The 24,948-nt window shown below is 37.1% G+C and overlaps 1 protein-coding gene across 1 annotated transcript in view; it reads left to right on the top strand.

Annotated features, from left to right (window-relative positions):
• Positions 1 to 24,948, top strand: part of LOC149153456 (30-kDa cleavage and polyadenylation specificity factor 30-like) — a 260,357-nt gene that overhangs the window by 125,599 nt on the left and 109,810 nt on the right. The window contains exons 3-4 of the mRNA XM_089445456.1: positions 16,000 to 16,162; positions 16,602 to 16,712. Of these exons, the coding sequence (XP_089301582.1) occupies positions 16,000 to 16,162; positions 16,602 to 16,712 (274 nt within the window). The remainder of the gene's footprint in view (positions 1 to 15,999; positions 16,163 to 16,601; positions 16,713 to 24,948) is intronic.

The following is a 24,948-nucleotide window of genomic DNA, read 5'->3' on the forward strand; positions in this document are numbered from 1 at the left end:
CAATATTATCTACATTGGTCACAATAGATCCCAAGCTAAAACGACATCCTGTTGTGCTCTTCTTGTTGGTAACGCTCCCAACCCAATCTGCATCTGTATAGCCATGTAGTCTCAACTTATTGCTAGAGGTATATCTCAGTGCATAGTTGATCTTCCCATGTAGATATCTCAACACATGTTTTGCGGCCACCCAGTGAGCATGCAAAGGTTCCACCATGAACTGGCTCAAGGTGTTAATAGCAAAGCATATGTCTGGTTTTGTATTGACTAAAAACATCAGAGCCCAAATCAATAGCTGGTACAAAGAAGGATCTGTTAGATCTGGTCCCCTAGCTTGACCACATAACTTCTTGAAGTTTGTCTCCATCAGTGTGGCCATGGATTTGCAATCCACCATTCCAAATCTCTCCAAGATTTTGACAACATATTTCCCTTGGCTAAGGAAAATCTCTCCACGTCTCTACCACATCTCTAAGCCCAAGAAGTAATGCATCAATCCAAAATCTTTCATCTCAAACTTGGAGGCAAGCTCCCTCTTACATTGGATGATCAAAGGCTCTGCTCCCGTCAAGAATAAGTCATCAACATATAAAACCAAAATCAAAGGCATACCTTGGACAACCTTGAAGTAGAGGTTCGAATCGACACTGCTTCTGGTGAATCCCAACTTTGTCAAGTATCCATCAATTCGAGCATACCAAGCCTTGGCGGCTTGCTTCAAACCATAGAGGGATTTCTTCAATATGCAAACACGGGTCTCCCTATCATGTTCCTCAAAGCCCTGCGGTTGTTCCATGTACACCTCTTCCTTAAGTATGCCATACATCATTTTTCATGATGGACTCATGTTCCTCGACCATGGAATCTCTCCAAAGCTATTCCTTCACTACTTCATAACTACAAAGTTTAGATTGTATGATGCGACTCATCAATGCAACATATCCTTGATATCTACGAGGTTGCTCCCCCTCTGAAGGTGCCTCTCAGGGCTAGTGTCTCTCTGCATCCTGTAATGTGTCACTAAGTCATAGAGGTCTCTTTTTGGTGGGAGGATCACAGGGAGGAGGATCCAAAGGATCCATGGGTGCCATAGGTTCACCTGCAAGGTCCGAGGTGGGCATGGATGGATTTGCATCTTCATCCATAATATCATCTCTTCTCTCATTGTTGGCGGGGACAAGAGAGTCCCTTGCTTTCCCAAGGGCAACATCTTCATCAAAAGTCACATCCCAGCTAAACTCAATGTTTCTATGACCTGGCACATATATCCTGTAAGCCTTAGAATTTTCACAATAGCCAACAAATGCACTTTTCTTTCATGAAGCTTCTAGGTTGTACCTCTTCTCCTTTGGCACATGAAAGTAGACAGGGTAGCCGAAGATTCTCACGTGTCCCACTTTTGGTTTCACCCCTGTAAAAACTTCTTCAAGAGTATTGTCTCCCAAGGCTTGATGAGGACACCTATTTTGGACAGACACAACAATATTCGTAGCTTCTCCCCACAGAAACATCATAAGTTTTTGATCATGAGTTATGGCTTTGGTTGCTTCCAAGATGGTCCTGTTTTTCCTTTTAGCAACTCCATTTTGTTGAGGGTTGTATGGAACAATCACCTCCCTCTTAATCCTGACATCTCTGCAAAAGTCTTTGAAATCATTTGAAGTGTATTCACCTCCATTATTAGTACTCAGGATCTTGATCTTCTTTCATGTTTGATTTTCCACAAGTGCCTTGAAGTCCCTGAACATGTTGAAAGCCTGATCCTTGGTCTTCAAGTAGAAGATTCAAGTCTTACGAGAGAAGTCATCAACAAAGATAATATAGTATAAGCATCCTCCAAGTGATGTCATCAGCATGGGCCCACAAAGGTCAGAATAAATGAGTTGAAGGATCCACTTGGATCTACGACTGCTAAAAGGGAATGGTCCCTTGATATTCTTTCCACTAGCACATCCCTGGCATACACCTTTATGATCAACCTAAATCCTGGGAATCCCTGTAACCATCTTGCTCAAGTCAGGCAAAGCCTTGTAATGAAGGTGTGTAAATCTCTGGTACTAAAGCTCACACTGATTAGTGGTATCATGGACCAATGCTTGGATTGGTCGTCCATAAACTTTGTATAGGCCTTGATTTCAGACACCAAGTGTGAAGGCTGCTCTCAGGTTAGATCTCCTTGGCCAAGCAAGGACTCTTACATTGATTAATGCAACTCTATACCCTTCATCTTCCAAAGCAGAAATGGAGACAAGATTCTTCTTTAGGCTTGGCACATATAGCACATCTTGTAGATGAATGGCTTCCCCATAATCCAAATGAAAAGAAATAGAATCAAACCCTTTGACAGGATGTGAAGAATTATCCCCAAGTAGAAGTTTCAAATTTGTCTCCCTCTCAGCCAAATTTAAGAGCACTTCACGATACCTAGTAAAATGTCTAGATGTCCCACTATCCACCAGCCAACTATCAATGCTATTAGAAGACAAGCTAGAAAGGACAACGACTAGAAAATATTCAGATTGAGTATTAGCAACATTATTGTCATACCTTGTGTTCTTGGACCTCTTTTGAGGGCGCTGGATCTCTTCAACACTTGCAGGGGCAGCAGGACCTCTCCTCCTATTGTTGAAGTTTTGTGTTGGGTCCCTATAATACTAGTGATTACCCCAATACTATTGTAGTTGTGTCCCTTGTTAATATTGTTGTACCCCTATTGTCCCCATATCGTTATTACTGTGCCCCATAGAATCCCTCTATTGTTATTTTTGTGGCTTTATATTATTATTGTTAGGTCGGTTGGGTTATATTGTACTCCTTAGACTCCTATATATAGAAATGAGGTTTTGTCATTTGAATCATCCAAGAATTGTTCATATATGTAATGTAAAGGAGGTTTCCCCCTCGAAGAGGTTGAATTCTAAGGCCTTGATCTATCTTTTCTATCTTTTTGTGAGCTGGTTTCATAACATTTGGTATCAGAGCTTTGGATTCTAGGGTTTCGCTGCTCCAAATAGGTCATCGTGGCATTTTCGCTATAACTTTTTTTCTGCGACGTTTCAGAAGCTAAAAAAAAAACCCATTTGAGAAGACATCGCGTTGAACCTCAGGTCCGAATTTCAGAGCTTTTCGCGCTATATTTGCGGAGATATGATCTGAGGAAGTGGTCTTTTTGTAGACTCCTGAATTACATTCCAAACAGGGGACCTGGGGAAAATTGTCATAACTTTCTCTTTGAGCGTCGGATTGAAATTTCGTAAGAAGGTATAGAAAGAGGACGGACTGTAGTTTCTTGTATATATTTTTCAGAGCCAAAGGTTGAAACAGTGACTCATGGCACATCATACAAGTTCGCTCTACTGAACTAGTCTATAATCAAGTCACTGTGGGAGATTTCGCATAACTCTTCCTTGGAGAATCCAATTTGGATCAGACTGGTGGCATTGGAAAGAGGACACAGAGGGCTACTGCAGATCGCAATTTCAGAACTGGATGATTGGAAAGTATAGAGATACATCAGAGGCAATATCAAGCTCCTACAAAGTGAAAAAATGTGTGTAGATTTTTTTAAATTTTTGCTTAAGCTTGGTTTGAAAATTTATTTTGAAGGAATTCAAAGGGCATAGTAGAGCATTATTATCGGTAACTGATGCCCCGAGGAAAGAAAATGAAAACACTTAGTAAGCAACCTGAAAGCTCTAGCATGAATCATAAAGAAAAGGAAGAAATGCTACATGATATATCAAAATTACAAGACCAAGTGCAACAAATATCACTCTCACAAAAGCTAACAGAAACTAAGATAAATGGTGTGGAATCTAAGATAAAGGGCGTGGAAGCTAAGATGGATGATTTGAAGATAGATTTGAAGACAGATTTGAAGAGATACATGGCAGATTTGAAGACAGATTTGAAAATAGACATGGCAGATTTGAAGACAGATTTGACAAATTTTCTACAAGAAATACATACTAATGGTGAAAAGGTAGTAAAGGAAACTCATGATGCGAACAAAATAAATGTTAATCATGATTTCATAGACTCTAATGTGGGATCGAAGACCCACCATATTCCAAAAATCGATATGAGGAAGTTTGATGGCAAGGATCTCGCAACATGGATATTACAGATGGAGGAATTTTTCGATCTCAATAATGTGCAAAACACACAAAAGGTACGTATTGCAACTTTATATTTGGAACCAAATCAGTTTGTATGGTATCATTGGCTTTGCTCTCATAAACAAATTATCACTTGGGCAATTTTTACGGAAGAATTGGCAGCACATTATGAGGATACAAAAAGCAACACTTTTTTTAGCCAATTGATAAGTCTCAAACAAAAGGGTTCAATAATGGAGCACATTGAGGAGTTCCAAAAATTGAACATAAGGGTAAAAAATATTCCAGAGGAGCATAGGATTGATGTGTTCATAGGGACTTTAAAGGATAATATCCAACATGATGTTCGCCTTTGGGAACTGATTCATTAGAGAAGGCATTCAGGTTAGCAAGAAAAATGGAAAGCAAAATTATGGCAACCAGGAAGCATACCACTCACAACTATAAAGATGGAAGTGTTGTTGCCCCTAGTCTTCCACAACCTATAAGGTTGACACCACAACAATCAGAAGAAAAAAGAGCAAAAGGGCTTTGTTACAGTTGTGATAGCAAATACACTAAAGGTCATAAGTGTGCTGAGAAGAAATTATTCTACATAGATTGTGAAGAGGAAGAAGAAAATGAGCAAGAAAGGTCAAAAGAAGAGGATATACTCCAGGAACAAAGCCTAGATAAAGAAGAAATGAATCCGACCATATCTTGTAATGCATTGGCAGGAATTACCACTCCTCAAACCATCAAGATAGAAGGACAAATCAAGAAGAAAAAGGTAATAGTGTTGATTGATTCAGGAACTACCCACAATTTTATTCATTGTAAGGTAGCAAAAGAATTGAATTGCTTCTTATATCTAGCACCAGAGTGTCAAGTGATGGTTGCAAATGGAGGAACAATAAATTGCTCTGGAAAGTGCCATAATATCAAGCTATCCATGGGAGAATATGTATTGACTAGCCCAATGCTTTCCATTCCAATGGGAGGTGCTGATGTTGTACTAGGAGTCCAATGGCTACAATCCTTGGGTACAATAGCTTTTAATTTTCAAGAACTTTTCATGAAATTTTCTGTGGAAGGAAAGGAAGTGGAATTAAGGGGTATTGCAGGGAAACCGAGAAAAATAATTAGCTCTAACGGTATGACAAAGCTTCTAAAAAAGGAACAAAGAGGTGTAATTGCACATTTATGTTCGCTAGATGTTTCCACATTGGAACCATCTATTTCTCCAGATCTCCAAAAAGTCTTGGACAATCATTCCAAGGTATTTGAGACTCCCAAAGGTCTCCCACCTATTCGTGATCATGATCATGCTATTCATCTGATTCCAGGAAGTGTTCCTCCAAACATCAGGCCATACAGATATCCCTATGCTCAAAAGAGTGAAATTGAACGTATGGTTGCAGAAATGTTAGAGGCGGGTATAATTCAACCGAGTCAAAGTTCTTTCTCTGCTCCAGTAGTATTGGTGCACAAAAAGGATGGATCATAGCGCATGTGTCCGGATTATAGGGAGTTCAACAAGCTCACTATTAAAGATAAGTTTCCCATTCCTGTCATTGATGAATTACTGGATGAATTGCATGGATCAATTTACTTCACCAAGTTGGATCTTCGTTCAAGATATCATCAAATCAGAATGAACACTAAAGACATTCCGAAAACAACATTTAGAACTCATGAGAGTCATTATGAATTTTTGGTCATGCCTTTTGGCCTTACCAATGCGCCTTCAACATTTCAAGGTTTGATGAATTCCATTTTCAAACCATTCCTTAGAAAATTTGTGTTAGTATTTTTTGATGATATACTAATCTACAGCAAGTCTTGGAAGGATCATGTTGAACACGTTGACAGGGTGCTACAACTATTGGAGGAGAAACAATTATATGCAAAAAGATCCAAATGTTTCTTTGGAGTACAAGAGGTGGAATATCTGTGTCATATTGTATCTCATGAAGGAGTTAAGGTAGACCCTAGCAAAATTAAAGCCATTAAGGAATGGAAAATCCCCACATCCATAAAGCATCTGCGAGGATTTCTCGGGTTGACAGGGTATTATCGCAAGTTTGTTAAGAATTATGGGAGAATAGCAGCACCTCTAACAACATTATTGAAGAAAGATGCATTTTCATGGACTCCAGAAGCAACAAAGGCCTTCGAACATCTTAAAGAGGCAATGTGCCAAGCACCAGTCTTAGCTACACCGGACTTCACAAAAACCTTTATTGTGGAATGTGATGCTTCAGGAAATGGAATTGGTGCTGTTTTAATGCAAGATGAAAGACCCATTGCTTTTGAAAGTTGTCCAATCAAGGGAAAGTTTTTACACAAAGCTATTTATGAGAATGAAATGTTGGCAATACTCCATGCACTTAAGAAATGGCGACCCTACCTAATGGGAAGACACTTCAAGGTAAAAACGGATCATGATAGCCTTAAATACTTTTTAGAACAAAGATTATCCTCTGAAGAGCAACAAAAGTGGGTCACAAAGATGTTGGGTTATGACTTTGAAATCATCTACAAAAAAGGGAAGCAAAATGTGGTGGCAGATGCACTCTCAAGAAAGGATGAGGATGTGGAAGCATTGTTGTGCGCCATTTCTATTATCCAACCAGATTGGATAAACGAAGCAAGGGAGGAATGGAAGAATGACGAAGAAGTGTGGGCACTTATTCGAAAGTTCAACAAGATTCCAGTACGTCTGATACATTTAGCTGCAAAAATGATTCGTTATGGTACAAAGATCGCTTATATCTCTGTAAGAATTCCCAACTAAAACAAAATATTCTTATGGAATTGCACACTTCTCCCTTAGGAGGGCACTCAAGATTTTAAAAACTTACCACAGGGTTAAGAAGGAATTTTTTTGGGATGGCCTTAAATCAGATATTCAAAAGTTTGTGGCAGAATGTTTGGTTTGCCAACAAAATAAAGTTGAAACAATTAAGACACCGGTCTATTACAACCTTTATCCATTCCAAGCCAACGTTGGGAGGAGGTTTCAATGGATTTTATCACAGGTTTACCCAAGTCTGAGGGAAAGAGTGTCATCATGGTGGTAGTTGACAGACTTACCAAGTATGCACACTTTTGTGCATTATCACATCCATTTAAAGCCAGTACAGTTTCTACTGCATTTATGGAAACAATTCAAAAGCTACATGGAAACCCAAAGATTATTGTAAGTGACAGAGATCCCATTTTCACTGGAAATTTTTGGACAGAATTATTTTCTTGCCTTGGTACTCAGTTAGCTCATAGGTCATCTTATCATCCTCAATTTGATGGGCAAACTGAGATAGTAAACAAATGTTTGGAAGGATATCTTCGTTGCTTTGTATCTGATAAACAGACACAATGGGTCAAATGGTTGCCTCTGGCTGAATGGTGGTATAACACTTCCTTCCATACAGCAACAAAAATGACCCCATTTATGGCACTTTATGGATATCAGCTACCATCCATCACATCATATTTAAGAGAAAATTCTAAGGTTCAAGCAGTGGAACATCACATCGAACATCAACAACAAGTCCTCCAACTCTTAAAGGATAACTTCGTGTTGGCACAGAATAGAATGAAACAACAGGCAGATCAACATCACAACGAAAGAAGTTTTGATGTAAGTGATTGGGTATTCCTACGGCTACAACCATATAAGCAAATGTCCCTCAGGCAAGCTAAGAAGGATAATAAATTATCACCAAAGTATTATGGTTCGTACAAGGTGTTGCAAAAGATTGGTACTATGGCATACAAATTGGAGCTTCCTGTAGCTTCTCGATTGCACCCAGTTTTCCATGTTTCATGTTTAAAGAAGGTTATAGGCGACAATCTCCCAGTTCAAACAATATTGCTAGAACTTGACGAGGAAGGAAAAATTATATTGGAACCAGAAGCAGTGACAGAAACAAGAACTCGACAACGACGAAATCGATCAATTTCGGAGTATCTTATCAAGTGGAAGAACTTATCCGCTGAAGATTCCACATGGGAGGATGAGAATTTTATACAGAAGCATCCATAACTACTCAAGCGTTGAGGACAACACTTTTTTGAAGGAGAGGGGCATGTTGGGTCCCTATAATACTAGTGATTACCCCATTACTATTGTAGTTGTATTCCTTATTAATATTGTTGTGCCCCTATTGTCCCCATATTGTTATTACTGTGCCCCATAGAAACCCTCTATTGTTATTTTTGTGGCTTTATATTATTATTGTTAGGTCGGATGGGTTATATTGTACTCCTTAGACTCCTATATATAGAAAGGAGGCTTTGTCATTTGAATCATCCCAGAATTGTTCATTTATGTAATGTAAAGGAGGTTGCCCCCTCGAAGAGGCTGAATTTTAAGGCGTTGATCTATTTTTTCTATCATTTTGTGAGCTGGTTTCGTAACATTTTGTTATTGTTGCCATTGTTGTTGTTGCTGATAGGCCTTTGAGCATTTCTTCTATCAGAACAATCTCGAGCAATGTGGCCAAACTTGTCACACCTATAACATTGGACTTTTGAAAAGTCTCTTCTATTGTTGTTGACTGGTGGGGATAGCTTCTTAGGCTTCCATTTGGAAGGTCTTCCTTTCCCTTTTCCTTTCTTCACATTGGTTGCAAAGGCTGTAGGCTCTCCTTCCTCTCTCTGGATTCTTCCTCTAGAAATGAGCTTGGATTCTTCTTGAGTGCAATTTCCCAAAAGTTCATCAAATGTAGGGAGCTCTTTCCTGCAACTAATGCTTGTGATGAATGTCCCCCAAGACATGGGGAGTCCTCCAAGGGTCATCTGAACAAGCTCTCTATTAGATATGACTTCTCCAATGGAAAGAAGTTGATCTCTTATTTGAGAGATCCTCATGAAGTAGGCTGTAATAGATTCAAACTTGTTCATCTTGATGTCATGAAGTTGACTCTTCAAAGAGATGATTTGGCTTAGATTGTTGACCTCATACATCCCAATCAATTTGTCATACATCTCCTTTGACTTCTTCATCTTGGACACATGAGTGATGAGATGATCTTGGAGAGGATCGATACTGATCTTTTTGGCCTTGATCTCACCCTTGTATTTGGATTTGTCACTGGCATTGGCGTTCTCCAGAGGTTCAACTACTTGACCCTGCACATATTCCATCACATCATTCTCTTTAAGTTTGAGATCCAATTTTGCCCTCCATGCTGCAAAGTTGGAGGCATCATTCAACTTCTCTTCAATCTTGAAATAGGATGTAGTCATCTTGCCCAAAAACATTGATAACCAATCAACAAAAAGAGTGTCCCAAAGGGGTGCTCTCTGGTCTCCTTAGGCTAACCTTCACCTCAGCTCTGATACCATGCTAATTTTTCAGTGTTCTATGCTATTATAATCACTTTAAACAATTTCTTTCAACTTCAATCACCCCAATAACATATAAGCAATTATAGATAGAATAGTAAATAATAAATGCACAATAGAAGATAGCCAAGCACAATGAGACATAGAGATTTGGTCAAAGACTAGGGAAAAACCCCACAAGGGGGAAAACCCTTAATCAATTCTTCTTCTTCTATTAGTTAATCAATGTTCAACATGAGATACATCAGTCCAATAGTACATCCAATAACTAGTCAAAGTCAAATCTTTGACTATCCAATTCAACCAATCCAAAACCAATCCAATGAGAGAGAAATAGTCAAATTTGGTACAGTCTGCAATGAGAGAGATACCAGTGTGCAATTTTCAGCCTGTGGAGGTACAATCAACAACAGTCGATAGTCTGCAAAAGTCAAAAGTCAAATTGCCTAGAAAAGTTCAGTCAACCCAACAATAAATTCGGCCTTCCTTTCTCAGTCAAACTTGATCAAAACAGTAACAAAAGGAAGCAACAAAACTTATAACTTGTTGAATTAAACGTAAAAATACTCAAAGGTATTTGTAATAATAATTTATTATATATATAAAATGTACAAGTGATGTAGAATGTTACAATGAGGACTCACATATATACTAGCCAAGTGTCGGCGAAAGTCAAAGGTCAAACTGCCCAGAAAAGTTTAGTCAACCTAGCAATAAATTCAGCCTTCCTTGCTCAGTCAAACTCAATCAAAATAGTGACAAAATGAAGCAACAAAACTTATAGCTTGTTGACTTAAACGTAAAAATACTCAAGGTATTTTCAATAATAATTTATTATGTATATAAAATGTACAAGTGATGTAGAATGTTACAATGAGGACCCACGTATATACTAGACAAGTGCCCCTTCATGATTGGGCATGTCTTTTAGACATGTCTGTTCACTTAAGTAATGAATTTTTAAGATAATCATTTCTTGATTATTTAGTATTTACATTTATTTATATTTATTTAATTTTATATAATTTATATTCGTAACATTGCCCTTTCCTTCAAAGCTTTGTCCTCAAAGCTTAACGTTGACAATTTTCTTCACCTTAGTCTCGAACAATTGTCTTCACTTTGCTTACGTCATTTTGGATTAATGTGATTGGTCACTTGGTACCTCAACATGTATAATTTGCCGGTGATATTAATTTGGAACTAAGGTTTTTTTAATTTTTAATTTTTAATTTTTAACTCGCCCTTTTTTTATTTTTTCTCAAATAACTCAATTTTTTATTTTTATTTTTAATATATATATATATATTTTATAAAATAAATAAATTATGTAATGATTACTTTATAATATAACTATATATATTATATAGTAATTATAATTAAATGGGCCAAAAATCAAATGACGCACCGTTTGACTTGATCGATTGACCGGTGACAGATAAAAACACAAGGCAGATGTACAGGAATAGACAATGTTGGAAGGTGTCGACTACTTGATGATAGACAACGTCGGGGGAGCGAGGGTGTCAGACCAGCCGGTTGACGTCGTTCCTTAGTGGTGGCATCCATGTTGCAGAGGACTTGTGGATCGGTGATTGTGTGTCAGATGGCAAGAACACGACGTTAGAGTGTGTTTGGGCCCTGTAGAGCGGTGTCGGGACCGAGTGAAGGATGGTGATGGACGATGGAGGGGAAACGATCGATGTTTGGCATAATGGTGTGGATTGGTCGGGGAATGAAAGATAAGAATGAGAATCAACAACACAACGTTGAGGTGGAGGTTGTTCTCGTTCAATTGCGGCTCCAACTCCAGTTCCAATGCTGCTTTCCCTTCAGATTCCGGTTCTGCTTCCCCTTCAAATTCCAACGCTTCTATGTTGGGTAAAGATGATGCCGGTTCTGATGTTGCTATTGCTTTGATCTTAATTTTGTGTTTCAAAATTTTCCATGAGTTGACTTTCTCTAGTTCCACCAGTGAGCGTTGGTCCGTCTCCAGTTTCTCAAGATTAGGGAGTCGCTGTAATCCTGAGAGGCCACTATTCAACTGGTTGCAATTTTTGATTATCAGTTGCTTTAACTTGGGCAATGCTTTATCTTCTATGGATGGAAAGGATTTCAAACCCTTAAAATTTTCTATTTCGAGTTTTTTCAGTCGAGAAAATGCATTAGGTTGTCCCAATTCCCGTGGAATCTCTTCACAACTTTCATTGTTTGACAAGCGTAGCATTTTCAGGTTAGGAATATTTTGGAGGGCTTTAAAATGATTTGCCCCAATGCTGTCATCTCCATCCAACACCAGCACCCTGAGTTTTCGAAGCTGAGAAATCTAATCATGTTCAGGTTCAGGCGGCAGCAGCCTACATCTACGTAACCAAAGGATTTCAAGATTTTCCATGTATTTCAGACACATGCCCTTTGGAATACTGCAGCACTGATCAGATACAGATGAAGGAACATATTCCAAGGAGAGCGTCCTCATCTTTGTCAGGTCCCACCATATTTTTAACTCGGGGAAATGTGTTGATATTGATTCCTGGTTAAATGCTAATGATAAGTGTTGCAGGGCGGTCAAATTTTTGACATCCGTCAGTTGAAATGCATTGCCTGTGTTTTTCCTTTTCACTGCAAAGTCTCCCAACTTCAACGTCCTTAAAGAGCGGAGTTCTGATATCCTTGAATGCAACATTTCTAGATTCTCACAGTGACTAACTTCCAGAAATTGGAGGTTTCGGAGACCACTCAGGGATCTAGGAAGCTTCTGTATCTTTGTTTTGGACAAATTCAGGAACTTTAAGCTCTTTAAATCCCCAATAGATTTGGGTAATGACCCGATGGCAGTTTCACTTAAATCTAAGACAGCCAGATATCTCAACTTGTTAAAAAAGGATTCAGAAATTGATGTGATACCTTCATTCTTCCGCAGCAATAAAGTGCGTAGCGTTGGACATTGGATGTCCATGCCCTTATTGATTGTGCTCGATATCTTGTTCTGCATTAATGAAATCCCGTGTGCGCCCCGATAAGGAGAGACAGTAGGAAAGAGTCCCCCAATTTGCATAGACCTTCGCGAAGAAAAATCACAGAGTGGGAGGCTGTTGTATGTGTCCTTGCCTGCTTCTGATTTTTTTATGATTTCATCATTACTGCCATACTCATCATCCTTGGAATTTAAGTTTTCATTTAATCTTCTTGATTCTGCATCATAAATTGCTACATCATCATCTTGATCTACATAATCCTCATCTACATCATCTTCTTTTGGATCCTCATCTTGATCAACATAATCTTCATCGACATCATTTTCATATTCATCATTATCTATTGCATCTTCATTCTCATTATCATCATTCTGGTCAAAATCTTCTTCTCTTGCTTCACTTTGTTTCATTTTCCCGTCGCTATCATCTTCCTTATTATCGATTTCCTCTAGGTGTGCTTTCACTTTTGCATATGATTTTTCCCATTGCTGAAGTTTTTCTTGAAGTTTACTAAACTGCTCAATGAATTCAAGACATAAACGTAATGGTATATTGTGCGGTGAACAACGTTCAAGGACTTGCATGGTTATATTGTGCGGTGGATAATGTTCAAAGTCTTGCATGGCTTTGATACCACTGAAGCAACAAAACTTATAGCTTGTTGACTTAAATGTAAAAATACTCAAAGGTATTTGTAATAATAATTTATTATATATATAAAATATACAAGTGATGTATAATGTTACAATGAAGACCCGCATATATACTAGGCAAGTGTCCCTTCACGATTGGGCATGTTTTTTAGACATGTCTGTTCACTTGACTAATGACTTCTTAACATAATCATTACTTGATTATTTGGTATTTACATTTATCTAATTTTATGTAATTTATATTCGTAACACAAAATTCCTTCCTGCAATTCGGTCAAACTTCTACAGTCAACCTATGGTCAAACCCTAGTTCCAGCCTGTGGTCAATGCTGGTCAAAGTGCCCAGAACAGAGTCAAAGATTTGGTCAACCTCAACCAATGCTTCAGCCTCCAAAATAGCTCAGTCAAACAGCAGAAAAGAGCTCAGTCAACAGAAGTCAGCGCAGGTCAAAATAACCCAAAACAGAAAAGTCAACGCAGGTCCAAATTTTCTCTCTCTCCTCCTTTGCATGCGTGAAATGTCTCCTGCAATTTCAGAACAGGTCAAACTTGTTTCTGATGTGTGGTGATGTCCAAATGAGCTCCAACATAAGGTCTATTTATATGTGGTCTTGGAGGGTGAATTTCCCTTGGTGGGGCGGACTTGTAGTCTTCGCTAGGCCAACTTGTCAAACATGAAATAATATTTGACCAATTTGAAATTTTATTAGAAGAATGGTTCATATTTGGGGTGGCTGGGCTTCTCCTTGGGCAAATTCATCCTGTAGCTGCCAATTTTAACAAATGCTTATTTGCTTTGTAACTAGTACTAAGGGCTCGAGGTTGAAACATTACATGCCATACTACACCATGCTCGAAGAATTTGCTAGTTAGATTATAGAATTGAATGAATATTTTGATTTTTCATGGTAAGAATTGTTTGTTGTTGTGAACTACGCGGTGCAGTATGGTGATCTCATTTTCAGCATTTTTGGTTTGCTATCCATATGCATTAACTTGTTGATAGGACACAATGATTTAGTTATTTATTTTCTTTAGCTCCAAGTTGATGTTTGTAGAGAGGGTAGTTTGTTGTAATTAAGTTCTCTACTCTTTCAATTGCAATAGATTTTGGTTCAGCCTTGTGTCAAATTCTTTGCTACTACTACTCTACAGTGGTCACTTCAATACCTTACTAGGCTAGGAGAACTTGATTGGATGGTAGATCCTGGAAGGGTATGGAGCTCCAAAGCTCTGGAAGCTTTATATTGGTCTACTATCTTAGATGTCTAGTTCTTTTTCTAGTAAGAGGATTTGGTCCATCTATAAATTATCTACTTAATTAGGAGGAATGAAACTCCATTTAAGTGAGCAAAAAAGCTAGCTTTCGTGCTTGGTTACCTTTTTCATTATTGTAAAATGCTTTAGTATTTCAAGGGATTTGGAGTCAGGACGGGATGGTGATGTGTGTGCAGAGTTTTAACATGGTTTGTTTGGTTGGGGTGCAATTGAGCATTTCTGATGAGCCATAAGAGTTTGAAAGTCATAGTGAAGGTAGCTTAGAATCTATGATGTTGAAGAATTTTTGGAGTTCATGGAAGAAAATGAAACAGTCTCTTTAAGCCTAGCCTAGCTTTTACATTATTAGCGTATGGATGTATCATTGTATTATCAATTTTGATTTATGAATGAGAAAACAATGATTATCCTATTTGAATTTGTCCAATGGAATGTAGCTGTGCCTATATTTGTGATTCCAATTATTAACTATTTGACTAAACTTTTTATTTTTAAATGTCTATTCATGTTTGGGGGTTTCTTTTTTTCCGTGGGGAGGAGGCTGTGGTGGGGGAGGATCCATGTTGTCACTTGTAGCCATCCCATGTTGCCAGCTGTCCTTGAAACTAACCCTCCTTCCTGCCATGTGCGGTGCTTGGTGAACCATATAATAATACGTTAGTTATATATTTTGTAGGGAGAACATTCCTATCCAATTCTATTCAAAATTTCTTGTAGTTCAACATTCAAGCATTGACTCAGTGGTGAACAACCTAGGAAATAACATGTAAATGTACTAACTAAAGATGCTAACATTCTTTATATGAGCAAGATGAATAGCCACTTGATGTTTATATCCTTGTAGATCTTTGGAATGCAATTTCTTGTCCTTCTTAGTGTCAGGACTAAGAACTTCCACAAAACAATAGAACAATTAAAGCTTGCAATGGACCTAATGACATGTTATTAGAAAGGAAAACCTCCCAACAATTTCGATTAAATAGTGATTATTACAAGGATGATTTAGGATCAATGAAATATTTGAAAACGCTGGAATATTTAATGCAAAATTGATTTGTATCAAACATGTGAATTTACCTGTAAATAACCATAAGGTGCACTCCCAGCACTAAGTTGCTCTAAAGTGTTTTGTTTGTTTGTAACTTTGCATTTTTTCCTCTCATTCTTAAACATGGTGCCTGTTTTATAGTAGAGATATTCAAAAGAAGGCATTAGAAGAACAATACTCTGTATTATATTTGACAGTATCATACTCCGTAGTCCGTATTAGAAAACAAACGTGATATTTGAAACATTTTTCTCTATCAGTGACGAATGCAAACAAATAGTGTCTTTTTTCTTAAAGACATACATGCATACAATATTTTTTTTTGTTTTCTTAAATTAAATTTTCTGTAAAAATTGTCTATGTGAAGACTTAATGTGATAATATCAGGAAAGCTTTTGAGCCTAGCAAATTAAATTATTAATGTTGATTACACCATTTGATCATTAATAGTGAATGATAAACTTGGACATGTTATTACCTTATAAATACATCTTTGGAACATTCTTGGATTGCTATTTTTTGTTCACGTCAGTGTTAGATATCTCTGAACACTATTGAGTACTTAATAAATTTTAACCTCTGGAGGATTGCAGGTATTTTATAGTGAAGAGTAGCAATCTAGAGAACCTGGAACTCTCTGTTCAACGAGGAATATGGGCAACTCATAGAAATAATGAGGGGAAATTGAATGAAGCTTTTGACTCATGTGATAATGTTATTCTTGTATTCTCTGTGAATGGAACCCGCCACTTTCAGGTATATGCATGCTATCTTTTCTTAGAAACCTTTAATGGCAGTTCATCTAGATGTGGTTGTTAGAATATCCCATCCTTTATTTAATTAACAAGATCAAGTAGGAGCTGCACTGTTACTTGGATTTTTTGTATCTCATAGTGCACTATAAGTTCTTGAGTAGGATGCAAAAGCCATATTAGTAACTTTTCAAGGTTGGACGTCCATGGGTGGTAGCACAATTGGCAGAAAGCATGTTGGCAAGCTCTTGTGAATCCAAGTGATCGGAAGTTGAATCCCCACTGGACATGCCTCACAAGCTGAACCAAAAAAAAAAAAAAACTTTTCAAGCTTGGACAAAATGGAATGCTTTCTAATTATAGTTTGTATAAAGCTGGTTTATACTTTTTAAAAGATATTTTGTTGCCTTGTGTGTTACATTGACATGTCCATCACCACACAGGGATGTGCAAGAATGACATCTAAAATTGGTGGAGTAGTTGGTGGAGCAGGATGGAAATATGCAAATGGGACTTCACATTACGGCCGGAACTTTCGTCTTAAATGGTTAAAGGTAATACTCCTAAATTGCAAAAGTTCAATTTTAGGGATGAATCTGTTATATAGATAATAAGACAAGATAATTTAATTAATGTCCAACAAAATAACACAAAAGTAGGTCAAAGGAACTAAGATAGTACATCTGTTGTTGGTACAAAGTGGGATTGCCATATATAAAACATTGTGGAAAGCAGAAATTTAATAAGATGTAAGAGCACGACAGAGACTACCCACTAAATGTCATGTAAAAAATGAATATCTAAAAGAGAGAGATTAAGATAAGGTGCTGGTACACTAGAATGCTGGAAACTGAGAGGCTCCGAAATCTCATTATTGAGCAAAATAGAGAGAGAGAATGTCAAAACCTGCTGAAGTTGGTAGCCAAAGGCGTGTGAAGAGACTGGGAGTTTGGCTCATCATGAGAGGCATCATGCACCGTATAAAAAATATAAATACATTTATAAGAATAATACTATTACATAACCAAAGGGCACATGTCTTCTCAATGTATACTTTTACAAATGTCATATGCTATTGTAATAATCTCTCATTTTATATCCATCAGTATGTCAAATTTATCCTATATGGATTTTTCATTCCTGTCCTATTTATTTTAGATATTCCATATAAGAACGACTTTGGTAACTGGTTCATTACATTGGTATCATAGAATAAACGATTTGTATTTATTGTGCAATAGATAGAGTATTTCTGCAAGTGTATAGCAAAATTTTGAATAATGAATTATTGATGGTTACAATGAGCTTCATGACTATAAATATATATTGATTGGTCACAAGGTAAAGGGGTCTGTGACGTGTTGTCGCCTGAATTGTACACTTCAAATGCGACAACGACTTAGGGCGGGGGCTGTCACTTTGATCCCTGTCCTCTCCGTTCTAGTTGTCTCCCTACAACAAACTATGGGGGGTAGTCCCTATGAAATGTGAAGATGGAAGACGTGTTGGAAACCAGCAAGTCCGGAAGACACAACTGAATGGCTTAACCACTTGCTTGAATTAGCGAGTTCTTTAAAGATTAGATTAAATTTAACTTGGAAGACCAGTGCTGTAAATGGAGTCAAATACTTGCTTTTACAATTAATTTCCAAGTAACCAGATGAATAGTTGTTGCTTGAGGATGCTCCACTATCCTATATGAAATGTAAATCCTACAAACTAGGTGAAATGCAGAATCTTGGTTAATTTTAGGTTATATGTCTATTCTAAGTGTGTTCTCTCCTTTAACTGTTTTGAAGCTAGTCTCTAGAAGAGGTTGTGAGAGAGAAACTAGGAGGAAGCCAGCTGAGGCTTGGTCAACGATACCTGCCTTGGGGTTCCAACCACCTGATGCCTCCGATGTTGCAAAGATTGCAGCTCTGACGACTGCAAGGTCACTGGTTAACCACTAAAGACTTTCTAGACTCGTCAAGTTAGATGAGAGAGGTGGGCGTATATTTCTATCAACAAAGCTTATGCTTGGAAGTAAATTAATTAGTGGAAGATACTATTCCTATTATGCAAGTGCAAGAGATGGGTAAGTTCCCTTAAGGTGAGATTACTCAATCACTTACGGATTCAATTACAATGATCTTTCAATTACTAACAATGAAATACTTAGACAATTAGATGAATAACTATCTCAACCACAAGAGAAAAATGCTTAAAGAAAATGTGACAAGTAATATCAATAGACAATTGCTTAAAAGACAAGATCAATGCTGCTTCAATATAATTAGCAATTTCAAGATTAAAATCAATGAATAAGCAATATGCCAAGATACACAATTAGATTCTGTTACCACACTTATGAATTAACTTGATTATGGGATCCACAAGAGATATCTAATTGACCAATGATCATAATAGCATTAAAAGCATTAATCTACAATGTTACTTAGAGCAATTTTGCCAAATTAAATCAAACACTTGTTAACTTGATTAGAGCACTTGTGTGAGAGGATGCAAGAGTGAAACTAGATGCCAATGACTAGAATTGAGCCCAAATCACCTCAACCATTAATGATTATGAATTATGAGAGCTTATTAGCTAATTTAGAGGCTTATATTTGTTTTATCACTGATGCAACCTTGTATTCAGAGGTTTGCAATTTTATACCAGCAGTCAAAAGACAATGTTCACTGCTCAAAAAAAGCTAGAAAATTCATGCATTCAACTTTCCAATGATTACCAATGCTTATGAGACTGCTTAGAAGCTATAGATCAAACTTATTATGTTCAGATCAGACCTCAAAATGATGTATATCAGACTTGAAACAATTCAGAAAATCAGTGATTTAGTCCTTAAGAAACCCACAAGGTGCCAAATTATTAATGCCACAATAGCTCCAATGATTAGCTAATTAGATTGAGTGATTATTAGATGATTTTCAGTTAATTTTAATGATTTAATTTGAGTTATATGACTACATAAAGTAGCTGTAGCAAAACAGAGAGGAAAAATAAGAGGAAATATTGAAGAATCTAGGGCACATGTAGTTAATGAGATTCTTCTTGACTTGATAACTATTTGTGAGGCATTTTAATTTTCTTACTAGCACAATCTTCTCTTTGACATTATTAGAGTGCGCGTCTTATTTTATCAAATAGCTACCAAAACAAAGAGACAAGAACACAAGATGTTGGCATTCTGCCAGGGCCAAAACCTCTCCCTCTTGGAGAGGAAAACCCACACAAAATTTTTCTTATAGAGATTCCAATTGACGAATACCAAGACCATGATCCTTGACCTACTATGCCACTCCAAGACCAAGACACCAATCCTCTTCTTTGTCACTGCTGAGATCATCATCATTGCTGCAACACTGAAGACATCACTACTGTGCCTCTGAGATCTTCATTACTGCTGCAACTCTGTTGTTCCTTCAATGAGATCTTCATCATGTCAACTAGATCATTGTTGCTGCCCCATCACTGAGATCTTCACCTTATACCTTTGTCTTCATCAGGATCATGATTATACCAAGATCATAATAGAATCTATTATGATTATATTGTCTAGTATGTCGAGATAGAGTAAGTCACCATTAGATTTCTTCATTACTGCATTTAGAAAGAGTACTGAGACAGAGTATGATACTGTCTAGTATGTTGAGGCTGAGACAGTGAGCAATCCGAGGGTATATCCTCATCATAACAAATAAGCCGTGACTGTATATGCAACTGTGGGATCATCGTGATCCTACTCATCATAAACATATTGGGAGCGTAATACTGTGATATTTCCTTGCACTGAGATCCTGATCAAGACTGTCACCATCGAGGAGATATACCATTGCTTGCTGTAACCCATGAAATAACAGAGGCATCCGAAAAACACAAAGATCATTCACTTTTCGAAATACTGATCTACTGTCTTCATCCGAGAATCCTGTAGCTCTGAGCCATTTGAAGTTGCAGAGGTAAATGTGAAAATTACTTGACTGTAATTTCTCACTGTGATCACCACCAAAGTTGCAGAGACCTCCGAGATCCTGTACCCATCCGAAATCATAGAGGAATCTGATTTTCTGTGCCTCACTTTTGCAGATACCCTAGCTGGGTATATTTAGTGGTTTTCCCTCCATATTTAGCCGACCTGAGTCAGTGAAGAGTTGTGTCTTTAATGCAAGCCGACATGACATCCTTTTAATTCATTTGTAGGCCGACATGACTGCGTTTTACATCATTTAGCTTGCTACCTTCTCCAAGAGGGTTGTGCTTGTCTTGAAGGGCTAATCTAGACACTAGGTAGACTTATATACATTACATATATGCTCAAGAAGAGCTCTTTGACTCTTTGACTTTTCTAGACTTATGGAATGAACAAGAAACTCTATAATTCACAAAAATAATATTTCTTTTTGTTGACAAGTACAAAGATCAAAATTACATTTGTAAATACCGAACCTAGTTACACTTTTCTTCAACAGGAAAGAGGCAAACCCTTAGGCCTAATGGCCTAGTTTGATGACTAGTTGTCCTTCAAATGACTTGAGACTTGGACCAATGACCTGCAACACAATTTGTCAGCCGAAAATAAATGGATCAGCCCTCTTATGTCTGCAATTAGTGCACCAATGGCTGGTTGAGGCCTTGCTTGTCAACTCTAGCCCTTGAAACCCTAGCCCAAAAGGTTAGTTAAGCTGCAAAAGCAAGTGTTAGCCAAACAAACTCAAATTTTTTGGTGCAAATTACCATAAATCAATGCCAAATAATTTTCAATGATGTTCCAAGCCTGCAACCACAAAAAAATTAGCTGAAGAATTGCTGTAAAACCCCACTTGGCTGAAATGACCGCAAAACTCCCGAAAAACCCCAAAGAAGGAAGGAAAAGGCCAAAAAGGGTTAACGGCTAGAGCTGCAAGGCCACTAAGGCCTGCGGTGAGGGAAGAAAAGGCCTCTAAGGCCTGCGGCTAGGGCTAAAAAGCCCTAGAAAGGCAGGCACTAGCCCAAATAGAGTCATGGCTAGGAGGAAGAACCCCTTAGGGGTTGTGGCCAAGCCCTAAAGAGTTGCCGCTAGAGGGATAAGCCCTAAAAGGGTTGCGACAGGGGGTAAAGGAGGGGGCCGAGCCTTCCAAAAGGTTGGACGACTCCCTTAAAGGGAGGTCGAGGGCTTAGAAAGGCCTCAAAGGGCTGTGGCTAGGTCTAGAAAGGCTAGCGGCTAGGCTAGAAGGGTTGGACGGCTAGGCCTTAGGGCCAATTTTTTTCCAGAAACTTGCAAACAAAATTTTATCCATGAATTTGCTGCCAAAATGCTGGACACTAGGCCTAGAGGATGAACATAGGCTAGATCTTGCCTTCTTAAGGGCTAGATCTGCCTCAAAACCCCAAAAAATCCTTTGGCTTAAGTTTAAATTGCCTGCACAATTGAATAAAAAAAATACCCAAACCCTAAATATATACACAAAAATAAAACCCCAAAAGTAGTTAAACTCCAATTGCCGCAAAACAAAAGTTATAAATAATTTACAAATTATTTTACAAGTAATTTACAAATTTATTTACAAATATGCAGTGGTAGCAAATTAATTTTCTTTGGAGAAATATTTTTGAGTAATAGCAGTGGATGAATCCATTTTTTGAAAAATTTGAATATTGGCCAAAAACCCTTATGCAAAATTAAAATACCATATAGAAATCTTAGAGCCCAAACATAGTCAGCTCTTCCCCACAGTCTGTGAACTTGGAGCCCAAGGGCTAGTGTACTTGCAAATCTCTATAATTTTTCTCAAGTAGAATTATTAGATCATATGGTGAATCAGATCACCTAAGATAAAAAAATTTATTTTACCAATAAAATGCTCTTATCACCGACAAATGAAATAACAAGTTCATAATAATTTTAGCACAATATAGGAAAGCACATAACTAACATATACCACAGATCAATGGAAGAAAAACACCATGATCTGAACCCCAAAGTCTTTCAATTATGATACATAAGTGTTCCAATAGAGCAATGGCTCAATACCAACGTTACAAAATTTGCATCATCCAAAGATGTCTAATAGAAGCAAAATAACTTCTATTTATAGGGAAATGCCTCCAAGGGGAAAATAACAGCTAGTTGGCTTGATCCCCGTCAAAATAATCTTGACCATTGAAAATATCTTGATGATCTTTTAATCTGCACCGTTGAATTTTTAATTTTGAGAAAAATTCGAAATTTTCTTAAAACCACTTTTTAATTAATCTAAAAAATTATATTTTGGATTAATTTCCTAAAAAAATTGACTTTGACTTAACTATCAAGGTCCAAGGGCTTAATTTTTCTTAAAATATCCATTTTTTCCTTGGTGGGGGACCTCCAAAAATTGACTTTCCTTTGACCCACGAATTCTTGATTATTTTCCACTTGGAGAAATATTAATTTCTGGTAAATTATTTTTTTGACTCAAAATTAAATAATTTTCTGGCTTAGGATTTACTTTAATTTTGCCAAAAAAATTAATTAACTGACACTAGAGGGGATTTAATGTTTTTTCCACCCTCAAATATTTTAGCCATGGTGTCTAAGTATGAGGTACCATGCATTAAAATATTTTTTACATCAGATATTACAATTAATTCAACCCTTAAAGGGGAATACACCTTTTCATATAGATCCTCATGAGTTCACCCAATTCTGAGACGCAATATGATCTAGTACAGACCAAGTGATTTGTAATAAAATAATTTAGCCAAATGTGCTTAAATGATTCTGAAACCACTTTTACAAAGACTTGATATAACACTAGGACTCATCTAAAACCTTGTTAATGAATTCCACCCTAGCTTTGGGGATTAAGCTAGAAGAAAAACTCTGTCGATTATCCATGTTTCTAAACACACATAATTATGGGAGATTGAAAAACTTCCTAGGATGAAATATGTTGCCAAAATCAGAGGCTTACTTAAGTTTTTTTACATAATCAAACGGTCATACTAGCATAATTTACAAATGAACTTGTATAAATTGGGTTTACAATTATAACGCTGTGCTGGCCGATGGCTTTGAACTTTGAAAAAAAATATCTTCATGTCTTTGCATTCTGCTTCCTTGGATTGTTGATAAAGTGTGGTCAACATGACGCTTGATGTCTCATTAAGCTTCTATTATTATTGTTAGTAATATTATGTTTGCTAACACTCTTAAAGTATGCTTTGTCCTCAAATCATAGTAAATATGATTCTATATAGTTGAACATGTTTTTTTGTTGGTATCATCTTTGTCTTTGTTTGGTTGGAAGGCTTTGATTTGGTTCCAGCTTGGAGTGCTGGCAAGATACTTTGTAGCATCTACAATGTACATCCCATTTTGAAGTCTTTTGACTTGTTTGTTGAATGTTGAAACTTGATGCTCCTTTCTAACAAACTTCCCTTGCTTCCATTGTTGTATGTTGATTTGTGTTTCTTGTTCTTTTTTCATTAGTTGTAACTGACTTTTCTTGAGAGTGGAACATTCAACGCCATACAATTTATAGTTTTGTCATTTTTAGTTAAATTCTGTCAACTATTTTTTGAGGTTGGAGGAATAAGTGCTCACTTAAATCAACCATTCAATGTCGAGTACTGTATCTGTCTCATTGAATGTTAGAGCATAGAACCCTATTTCTAGTTCCATTTATTTTATTTGAACTAAGATTTTATGACATCTTCCTACTTGTTTGACCTTTTGTCCATCAATGACTGTAAATGTGAGGTCCTTGGTGTGGTACACGAAAGTGTTAAGATTGATATCTATACAATTATGACTATTGTTGGAATATACGAGAATCATCACATTTCTATGTTTTATGATTTCTTTGAGCTTCAAGGTCTTATTTGTATTTTCCCCCCATGATTGCAAGTGGAACTGTAGGATCACTTTTCTCTTTTCTTGTCTTCTCAACCTTCCTTATATGAGGTGGGGTATATTTTATAGCTGGTTCTTGTATTTTTTTTTTTTAGTAGTAGTTTCTTTTTGGGACAACCTATACTGGGTGCATGAGATTGAAGCTAATGATATTTCTAGTATTGTGTTGTTACTAGTGTTAGGTAATTAGATTTTGATTTTATTGGGCTGACTTGTTCTACCTTTATTTCTTTTGTGATTTGTGAATGACAAATTCAACCATATTATTACATTTTCGTAAATTAAGGGTTCTATGCTTAATTTATCTCGTCTTCCAGTGATTTGATCAATCCCTTCTCTATGATCATTAGCTATCCTTGATGCTTTTCCCTTCTCATTGATACCCATTATTAATTATAGCCATCTTTTATTGGAATTTTTGATTGACTTTTCAATTTTGCCCCCTAATCCTTTGTGAGTTCTCAATATTATCCATAAATTGTGTGATGCTATTGGATTTATCTTCATCATGATGAACCTCTAACTATAGTTTTCTATTGCTAGCCATTTTGACGGGCCACCTTCTTTGTGTGGTCCAATTTACTTTAATCGATGTACTATGTGCATAAGTATATGGCATTTTTTTGTTTGTTAGGTAAAGTGATTCCTGAGATGATTGGCACGCCTAACCCGTGGCTTGAGTAGCAGCGACAGAGGGTCGTCTAACCCGCTAAAATCACCTGATGATCGCATCTGGTGTAGGCCACACTAGTGCTTAGCATGGCTTGAATTTAACCCATGGGTTTTCGAACTTGTGGCCTTTTCACCATGGAGTGTCTTAACAGAACACCCTGTCGTCGTTTATTCTACGCCCCATGGGCATGCATAAATATATGGTTATAAATATGTCTTCCCATGGAAAAAAATTAAATTG

The sequence above is a fragment of the Pinus tabuliformis genome, chromosome 9 (assembly GCF_031772625.1).
Source record: "Pinus tabuliformis cultivar Carrire ecotype Pingquan chromosome 9, CPIR1, whole genome shotgun sequence".
Lineage (NCBI taxonomy): Eukaryota > Viridiplantae > Streptophyta > Pinopsida > Pinales > Pinaceae > Pinus > Pinus tabuliformis.